Genomic DNA, 10,393 nt, shown 5'->3' on the forward strand with positions numbered 1-10,393 from the left:
TGACCTTACACTTTGTGGGTGCAAAGTGCATACCAATGGACGGGATGACTTCGGTCAGTTCATCCAAGAATACTTGCGCCTTCTCCTCCTCTTCGAACATGAGAACGTGTCGTCTGCATATTCCAGATCGACAAGATTTTCTTCACAGGCTATTTGAACACCAGGGATTTGGAGACCCTCCAGCGTTCGTCTCATTATTTCATCGATCACAAAGTTAAAAAGGAATGGATAGAGTGGGCATCCCTGACGAACACCGCTTTGTGTACGGAAGCTTTTGGAAAGCTCTCCGTATACTCTTACACGTCCGAAATTCTGAGAATACACTGCAGACACTCGTTTGGTTACTTTGTTGGTGAAGAACGCCTCGGAACGCACTTAGAGCCCTACAAAACTTGAATGTTACCATGTGATTTATCCTAATTAGATTTTGAGTATGAAATACTGGACGGCAAGCAAAACACGGCAAAACAGAGTCACACATTTGTTTGATAGTATGATACTGAGATAAGGTGGGAAACAGCTAGAGTGAATCCTGTTGTTCAAGACTAGTCCTCGTGTGCTCGGGAAACCGGTACCGAACAGGGTCTGGAAATAGAACCACGAGTATCATCTTGAGGACTAACACATTCGAACTGTTAAATCCATCTCGTCAAAAACTCACCCAAAGAGTCTAACACGGGTCGCACGAGACCCCGTAGGAAAGAATGATAAGCAGAGACGGACAATTCTCCTTCATGCACTAGCCTTCGAACATGCGCGGCCAACCCGTCATTCAGTACACATTGCCAAACAGCATACGACCGTTCGCCTTCAACCAGTTGGGGGAGTATGGCAAGCCAGTCCGAGATACGAATAAAGCCCGCCTTGGCCTTTTACAGAATCAAGATGTACACAAAACGAACGGTAGTGATCGTTCTCAGAATGCGAGCAGTGCAGTAAACACAGGTATATCTGAATATTCAATTTCCAATGCTACAATTTACACACTGATCTTGGAATAGGTGGCCACCAAAACACACTCTAACAAAAGAAGTTGGGTTCATACCAATCCGTACTCGATGCAATTAGGCACAATACAATGTCCTCTGAGTGATGTGGTCTGATAACTCAAAAGTTTTCAAGTCAGTTAGCACGTGATCACTAGTCTTGTAACAGTTGGACGCTAAAATAGAGTTGAATCCATAAACCAAACAGTTGTTCAGACTAAAGCAAACGACCAAAAACGGCCTCTTTTGAGAGAGACGAAGCGGTGGTTCCTCATCAGAGGAACTACCAGGAAGCACAAGTTCGCAGTCTTACAGGTTTCTTCAGAAAAGAATTCAATTTCTGCGGGTTAGTCAAATGTTACCAATCGTGGTTAAAGAACTGCTTTCCAAGAAGGCTGTTAGTTGTGGCAATGCGGAACTTGTGGTATGTGTGGATAACCCAATGTACTGGTGAGCTGGGAAAGTAATCAAAAGCTGAACAATGATTCCGTACCCATTGGACACACGGATTACAGAAATAATCCTGGATAAAAACATCGCTGATCGCTGGTAGTGCCAGTATTAATGGGTAATGGAGAGGACCCTTTACAAATTGGCAGTACATACGTCATGGAATCTATCGTTGACATCACTTGAGAAGCAAGCATGGAAAGTATTTTCAACTATTAGGGGACGACATGTGTAGTTCTGCCCCCATTGAAAACAAACTAGTGGACGGTATCCTTCTTAGTTCCGTTGAATTTTTGGGGGTTACATCGGATGTTAACTTGACGTTTTTGAAAGAACTGTGATAATAGCTTTATTAGAAAACGCTAGAATAGATACCATACATCTATTAGCAGATGAAAAAACCTGACTATACAAATGTTGCCAAATGTGGATAAGTAAAGGAAATGAACGAAGAACAACTCACATCTTTCGCTTGATATGTGTGCGATAAATGCTGTACAGTGGTTAAGTTGCGCTGTCTTGCAAAACACGAAAGAACTGTGTAATAGCTTTATTAGAAAACGCTAGAATAGATACCATACATCTATTAGCAGATGAAAAAACCTGACTATACAAATGTTGCCAAATGTGGATAAGTAAAGGAAATGAACGAAGAACAACTCACATCTTTCGCTTGATATGTGTGCGATAAATGCTGTACAGTGGTTAAGTTGCGCTGTCTTGCAAAACACGAACTGAGTTGCAAACACAAGTGAGATATCTTGGAAGTAACTCGACGTCAGATATCTCCATACTTTCCAACTGCAACTACTTTATAGAATTTTTCCATTGTCTTCCAGTTAACCAACCAAGTATCTAATCAAACAAGTAACTCACATAGAACAACCTGTTTACAACTGACGCTTACCTGTTACAGTCCGGTCCGCGTAACGAGGTTACGCCCTATTCCATTTGGTTAGTGGAGGTACCGGTGTAACGGTGATACTACTGATGGGAGGGCATGCGAGTAGTATGTCTTCTCGTAAATTCGCTTTGTGTCTCTTCAAAAGTGAGATCTATGTGAAGTCGCTTTGTAGCATTTGTTTGGGTTTGAGCAACAGTCAATGAACACCCAGGAAAGTTCAGGAAGACGCGTTCAAAGAGAAGATGGATAGTCCGTTTTGTAAACAAGATGCAAATGAGAGTTTTGCTTCCCTGTCCAATAGTCTGTAACTGTTCAGTTGGCATTTTCTAATAAATAGCTCCGCAGCCAAAGCTTTCTTTCTTTCACCGGTAGGATCGCAATGTATTCAGTATACAATGTGCAGTACACGACAGCAACGTGGTGGTAAATGTTCATGTTGGGGCTGCGGTCCAATGACACTTTACGACGGGTCACGCGTCGTTACAGGCGAAAATATACAAAAAGGGAATTGTAAACTCCCATACCACCCTGAACACGAAAGGCAAGTCAAATCTCACATTCCAGCACACCCAAAAAGACTCAACCATCGTTATTCGTGCCACAACTCAGTAGCACAGAGCACGTGGTCCGAGTGGACGCGTTTCGAAAGAAGCTTGAATTCACATGAGCACTCTCCACGTACCGGGGGTTAAATGATAAGTCAGACCGTTCCGTGTATTCCTTGAGACTGACGAGTCATCTGGTCGGAATTCGCAACCACATTGAATCCGTCGGAAAATGGTATGGAACCTCTTATTTCTTCTCAAACAACTATGGTGGCCAAACAGGCATTCAGGACAATCACATCTTGAACTAAAGCCAACCAGGGCACAGGAAAACCTCAACGCTTCACAGTACCGATGCATCATCACTCCCCCTCACTTTCTGTCCATGTAATCGACACGAATGCTCACAGATAATTTTCATCCGCAAACGAGTGAAGTATCCCGACTTTCGTAAACCTGTTTCGTGTTTGACTGTATGCGGTCTATGATGGTGAATCGCTCACCTTCATAACCGTAGAGTAAAGTTTCTCACGATTATGTGTTAGATGGGCAAGGTTGTTAAAATCCAGACGAGAATGTCCCGCTGTCAATGAACAATGCCTCGCAATACACCATTTTTGACTGGTGGCTCGAAATATTGAAAAGTTCCACGTTTGGTCGCCTCTTTCACCTGATTACTCCGATGGAGATAGCTTTAGCATCTTTTCAGCATGTGTCCCTAGACATGCCATCGAACGGAAATGACACGAATAAACGCCACATTGTTTTTATTAACGTCAGCAGTCAACCCTAGGTCGAGTGACTTCAGCGTTCGCAAAACTATCATCTGTTAATCCACTACATGCAACAATTTCTTGATAGCTCGGGCGGCTCGTGTGCAACCAGAAAACGCCACTCCGGGCGTTTTATTCAAAAGATCTGTGTGGTTAACGTAAGAGATACAGAACAACACACCAGAACGGAGAGTTGAATGAACTTGAAGTGAAGTATAAATCATCATTTGTCTGGTTATTCAGGCTCAAGATCGCTAACAAGCGTTCACCGTTGAGTCTCATAGATGCCCCATACCCGCACGTCAAACTGTTCTCCACGATAGCAGCTAGATTCGTTCCCTTTACCACTGTCTTCGATGTGGCTGTGCTCAAACAGATAGAAATTAAATCATTGTTTTGTACGGTGAGTGGAGAACGGCCATGTGATTGCGACACTATCGGATTTGTACTGAAGGCACTTTCCAAACACTGATGCAAAACCAGTGAAGTGCTAGTGGTGTCGTGGTGTTGTGTTTCCGTGGATTTTTTTCCACCGAGATGAACCAGAACAGTACTATTGGTTTTAATTGCATGCGGTATGACTGGGAAGCAGATAGACAGAAGATGCTGTAGCGACCAAGCTGATTCGGATGAGGTAGGGGTCGAACAGGACAATATCTTATCTTCAAGAGGAACTGGTGCGATTCATATTATAAGAGTAGTGGGGAAACGCATGCAGCACCTTTAATGTTAGGTCACCTTTTATTGCGTAGAACTTACCAAGGCAAATCCATCATTAATGAACGTGAACTTGGCCGCAACAGACCAGTTCAACGATGTCATTAGACGCGCGAACCTATAGAGTTGTTGCTCCATGTAACAGGCGTGGTAGAAGCCGGTTCCATCCGCATTTATCTGAACAAGACAGTCATCTACGCTTGAGGCTGTCCAGGTAAGCGGGATGTCGACAACCTCACTTGCGCTGGTGAAAAGATGCTTGTAGGTAGCAGTGTGTTGACCGTCCGCGGATCGGCAAGTAAAAACGACCGGCACTGGCCACAACTGAGGTTCTTTGGGAGCTGAAATTAAGCAGAGACAGCATGGCTGATAACGGTTGATCGCACCTGACACTGGTTGTATATAAGCATTGAGGAGTAACTCGCCTCGGATGACCAGGCGAAATGTACGGTATTGTGAGCATTCGGCCCTTTTCACAACGGTAGACCCGGTTCGACTTGAAATGGTAATAGAGAAACAAAAGCAAAAGTGCGAAACTTTCCGGGTTTCAGCTGTAGTGTGAGGTACGGCAAGTGAAACAACGAGCCTGGCGTCACAGTGGTCCATTATTCAGAGAACCAGTTTGCAAATAAAAAAGGTTAGGTCAGAAAGCTAATACTCTAATCGTCTGGTTGCCACATCCACTTGATTCATAAATGAAGTAGGAGGGCTAGGATGATCTCATGCGAAGAAGCCCTAAAAAAGGTTAGGTCAGAAAGCTAAGACACTAATCGTCTGGTTGCCACATCCATTTGATTCATAAATAAAGTACGAGGGCTAGGATGATCTCATGCGAAGAAGCTTAAAAAAGTCAGTAGTCCAAAAGTCACGGATCGCCCGACCAATAGGTCGCATCACGGTCGTCGTTCCCACCTCCCACATACAGAGTTGGCTGACAAGCGGCACAGATTGGTTTGTCAACAGTGGTTGACCCAATGGAGGCCTGATAGGAGCTGTGGTTACATAAATGTCTTGTGAGGAGCTGGATGCGTTATCGCGTGTGACTAAGTGAACCCGATATCATCGAGATCATAAACACGGAAGCAATACATTTGCCACTAAATGGAAAAAGTGAGCTCGCGAAGCATAGATGGTAGCTGGTTTGTTCGCTGAGCTAGATAGTTCAGTCGCCGAAATAAGCCCAGCTAAAAACAGCAGGCTAGGCAGTAGCAGCATGCTGGCTAATGGGATTGGCTGAGAAGTTTTCACCAAGTGCATTCAGGGACCATAAGTTGCCCAGCCTGGAAAGCACCCAGAGTTCATAGCACTCAGTTTGACTGGTAAATCAGAGGCTGAATTCACCCGGATTGAATGGACTCCCGATTGCAGAAGAGCAAAGATTGTAAGCATGCTCGAAAAACTGACAATTAAGTCCAATCAATAAACTCGATGGAGTTAACCTGTAGTCGACTAGGGTGTCGAACGTAGAGGGATAACTCAAACTGATTCCGTTAGTAATCAGTTCATTCGGTGAGCACATCGCAATTCACCGATAGACTGCGATATGGCTGATGGAAGTAGTGACAAGGAATCCAAAGGTACCGTCAGAATAAGTTGTGGTGACAACTTTGGCTAAATTTGCTTAAAATTACCCTGAATTGCACTTACATGTGCATGCCCAGAGGTTCGGAGATCCAAGTCAGGCAATACCAACTCACCTAGGATTATCCTGTGGGACAGAAAATTTAGATCATTCGATAAACGCTAGAAAACTGTGCAATCAAGAACGATCACAAGCTCATTGTAACGCACCATTACTTGTGTACTAGATACTACAATACCCTTCCATGACTTGATAACCCGAATTCCTAAAAGCTTATGAGACACAGCACTGTGTTGGGAATGGATATTATTGAATGAACGACTATGCGAGCAGTTCTGACCGAAAACGGAATCGCCACAATAACAGTACCAGCAAATTTTCGCCAGTAGCTGTTTGTTTGAAACCTGGAAATGCGAACGCAAGTTGTGTTAGTTCGCCTGGTTATGTCGTCATCAAATCGAACGGTTGCTGATCGATCGCGTTTGTACCCTGTGATGTTTTGGACGTATGTTCCGACTGTGACGTTGTAACAAAAACCTAACCAGAGGGTGGAGACCAATAAACACAGCGTAAAATTTCATACCATTGAAATTGCTCTTATTTTCATCCATTCAGCAGGTGCCGATACAACCATTTCCTTCTCGTTTTTGCCGGAAAATTCAGTTCCTTGCGGATCCCAACAGAAACTGGCAGCTCGTCTTCGAAAGCAGCGAACTATGTTTGCAATGAGTGACAAATTCCAATTTACTCACTCCAGCAGCACATTGTACACCCAATTCAGTTAATTGCCACAGTCAATCGATATCCAACTAATGGGAATTCGGAGACAAGACCTACCTGATGAGATCCAACAAGGCGGAAACAAGTAGTGGGCTGTAAGGAAGTTTCCGTCGATTGTATACCTATCAGCAATATTACTTTGACAGCTTGGATATCGCTCTAACTGAAACATGTGGCAGTCTCTTTGCATCAAGCGGAAGAACATCACAAGTGGCAGATTTAGATGCGAACCACTCGAGTCATCCGATAGTAAAGTGGCGCTTAGTTGCATGTCAATAACATGTCTACAAAGGACACACCTTCATCGAGAAGTTAATACCATAACCGAAATAAACAGGCGATCACCCCATTGGGAGCAGTACGGTACGCCTGATCCATTAATCCCGACGGACCAATGATGAATGTGGATCGGTTAGCTGTAATAACCAGTCGGGGAATGGCTGCCAGGCCACCTGAACGAGGGATAAGATACCGTCAGGCTACCAAAACATGGACGGGAGCAGTCGAGGTTGGGTTCGAACCACGAACCCTCCGGTCGGTAAGCCTGCGCGTTAGCCAATGACCTGTATCGAGCGACCGGACGGAACACGGTACAGTTGAGACACGAAACAGTCGAAAACCAGGGAAGTTGAACGCTAGGACACTAGTGAACAGCATGTACGTAGGCCCTATTGAATCCAAATCGATATCATGACAATTCTCGCACTCATTTGCCCACTCCGACCATGGACTTTTGATGTCCACACTTCCGTTATGCACCTCGGTACCTACCACTCACCTTGCCACTAAAGCCGCCTTGTCCGACATTAGTGTGTTGGCATGTGCATATGTGTGTCCATTTCACTGACCAACTTGCATGTTCGTGCGCCGCCTGTCAGTCAGTATTGACTTGCTTCGTCGTGATATCCGAGTGACCGCACTGCCAATCGGCAATGGCGAGACTGGCCTCGACGCAACTCACACCACCGAGCCGAGATTTCTTGTGCCAGGAACGTGGACAATTGAAGTCTATTGTGTAATTTTGCTTATCTGTCTTTGGGTCAATGGTACCGTGGGCTTTCGAACGTTTTTGATATTCGGGATCGTCAAACCTGGGCTTGACTCAAAGTACCTTACCTACTGTTCCACAATAAGAATGTTAGGTTAGTTTCGTGGCTAGTTCCGCATCCCAAGTTTAACGAAATCGCTGAACTCAGGAGTGCATAGTTGCCAGTCGCCTGCTGGAGGTATAGATACAAGTTTCCAGCTTCCGGTGATCACACACACCATGATCCTCATGGTTCATGACTCAAGCCATGAACAGATCGGGGACGATTCAAGGGTGTCACACAATCTGGCGAAATACTATCTATTTAAGCGATTCCACCTAGGGATCCCTATAAATTGCTTAAACCTCCGTCTCGGGGTAGCTACCTCAGAGTTTGTGATACTATGCGGGAGACGTAGATGACAATTATCTCGCCAGACGATGGTGAGATACTTCGGTCGTTACGCAGTTCTTATGTGGATAAAGCGCCATTATCTATCACACAATGTCGTCAGCGTCCTCCATATTCGATGGCTCGATTACTTGGGAGCAACCCATCATACTCACAGTGGGGCTGTCAAATGAGCAGCGCAATACATGCACGGCAAAGTTGAAAACAAAGGGACGATCTTACAAACCCCATGGAAACTGAGAACTTCTGGGATATTTCGCCACAAGCCAGGACTCTAGCTGCCGTATCATGATTTATGGCGTTCAACGCACTTCAAGCTTCGACAGGCCCTTCCAAAATCTAACTTAATCATACGAGTAGAAAGCTGAAGGTAGACCTGCAGAAACCAAGATGGTTGTTTGCTAGTAGACATGGTAGTGTAGCAACATATGGCGCCCGGTAGAGACTAGAGAATTAGAGGGGTCAGCAGTTTCCAGGCGATGAAGATGAGACTGGTCTCCCTTGGTTAGACGGACCGTTCCGCAATACTTTCTTTTAACCATTGGGTCTCTGCCAAGAACAGAAAACCTAACCTTTATGTCAGAAATACTGAGGGATGGAGTACGAACAGGAGCGGTAATTGTCGCTCCCGAGAGAAGGCCTTTCACTAGGCAGTCAGTCACCGGTCTCTCCTTATTAGGTCTCCAGATGGACATGAATCCGGATTCAGCGGGTCCGGCGCCCAAAAGCATATGTGGTCGTAGGGTGCATTGGGAATCTTGGATGGTTCTCAGAAATGTGAATGGTACATGAACTGCAATCGTGATCACCAGGTTGGTTTCATACCGTTTCACGAGATGGAGGCTTTGAGTCTCCCGAGCAAAAGCCCTGAACTCATTTTAATGAGTATCGGCTGAGCTACACGAGAACCCAAATACATAAGGGCTCGAATATCGACGGTACGAAAACCAAGTTGACAATTTGCTTAATGTGGGGAACCAGCGTTGTCATTTCAGGCCTAACCCAGTTGAACCCAAGGCATCACTTCTGTTAATTACGTGACGTAATTATTTGTTTCCCTATTCCTCAGGCTAATTCAGCACCCTTCCGGTGACTGCTTAAGTTTCAAGACCGAACTGTTCTATTTTGTACACCTCAACCGTTTTTCTATAGACGATTTGTTTACATTTATTTCTGGGCTTGTTGTTGAAAATTTGCCCCACTTGGAATTGAACAACATTTCTCCCGTTTAATTTGTCCGATAGCACACTGCCCTTCCTGTGCCATCCTGTGTTGCTAAATGCCCGAGGTTCAATCTGGCCGTAAGCCTTTCTTTAATTCTCCTCAAGATTTACTGTTAATTTCCTATTGATCCATGGTCTACCTATCTATACTGTCTGCCCAAGTCCAATTCAATATATTGTTCGCTGCCCAATTGCAACTACTGAAGAAACGCAGGTGAAGTTCGTAGAAATCGGTTTCGCCGCAATTATTACTGACCGTCCGTCGGTGAATTAGACTACACGTTACCTGTCAGATAGGCTAATTAACTAATTCCTTGCTTTGAGATCACGGCCTTAGCACAGGATCGTGCAGCTTCCACGCGTATCGATTTGTTAACCGTACTAGGTTTTGCACGCCCTCATTACATTAGATCATTTTTAGGCGAAAGGCACTGTTTTTCATATGTACCAGTTTCCACAGGGACCAGGGTCATCATCATCATCATCGACAGCATGACATCAGTGTTCAACACCGATGCTTCACTGCCGTACAACCATGATTTATTTAAAAGCCTTATTGTGAAGAAAAGAGTAAAGGTGGACGGGGAAGGGACTTATGACTAGCTCACCACGATCATTCCGAGGTGCCTACAAGAAAAGAGTATGGACGGGGAAGGGACTTATTACTAGCTCACCACGATCATTCCGAGGTGCCTACAACTCCAGACATTCACTCAGGCAATCAATCTAGAAACTGACAACAAGAAAACCAACGATTGTCAACACCTGAAGACGTGTCAGGTGCGCTGCTCGAATAGGCCAAGTCTCACAGCCATACAACAACAACAGACGTCCCTTCAGGTTCAGGGATAAACCATTTTGACGCCATAGGTGTCTCAAGTTAGCAGACGCGGCCCGAGCCTTGCAGATTCGTGCATTCACCTCATCTGCCACACTACAATCAGAACTAATACAACTTCCAAGATACGTAGAACGCTCCACAACTTCCAGTACC

The 10,393-nt window shown here is 44.9% G+C and overlaps 2 protein-coding genes across 2 annotated transcripts in view; one reads left to right on the forward strand and one right to left on the reverse strand.

The window, feature by feature from the left end:
- T265_09672 (hypothetical protein) overlaps positions 1-10,393 on the reverse strand; it is a gene marked incomplete at both ends in the record, with an annotated part of 49,142 nt that overhangs the window by 8,437 nt on the left and 30,312 nt on the right. The window contains 2 exons of the mRNA XM_009175823.1: positions 662-869; positions 4,418-4,716. Of these exons, the coding sequence (XP_009174087.1) occupies positions 662-869; positions 4,418-4,716 (507 nt within the window). The remainder of the gene's footprint in view (positions 1-661; positions 870-4,417; positions 4,717-10,393) is intronic.
- T265_09673 (hypothetical protein) lies at positions 225-10,002 on the forward strand (the record flags this gene model as incomplete). Its single annotated transcript, XM_009175824.1, has 5 exons — positions 225-340; positions 3,902-4,061; positions 9,246-9,265; positions 9,505-9,664; positions 9,724-10,002. The coding sequence occupies 5 exons, from the start codon at positions 225-227 to the stop codon at positions 10,000-10,002; spliced, it is 735 nt and encodes a 244-aa protein (XP_009174088.1).

This window comes from Opisthorchis viverrini (genome assembly GCF_000715545.1).
Source record: "Opisthorchis viverrini unplaced genomic scaffold opera_v5_296, whole genome shotgun sequence".
Taxonomy (NCBI): domain Eukaryota; kingdom Metazoa; phylum Platyhelminthes; class Trematoda; order Opisthorchiida; family Opisthorchiidae; genus Opisthorchis; species Opisthorchis viverrini.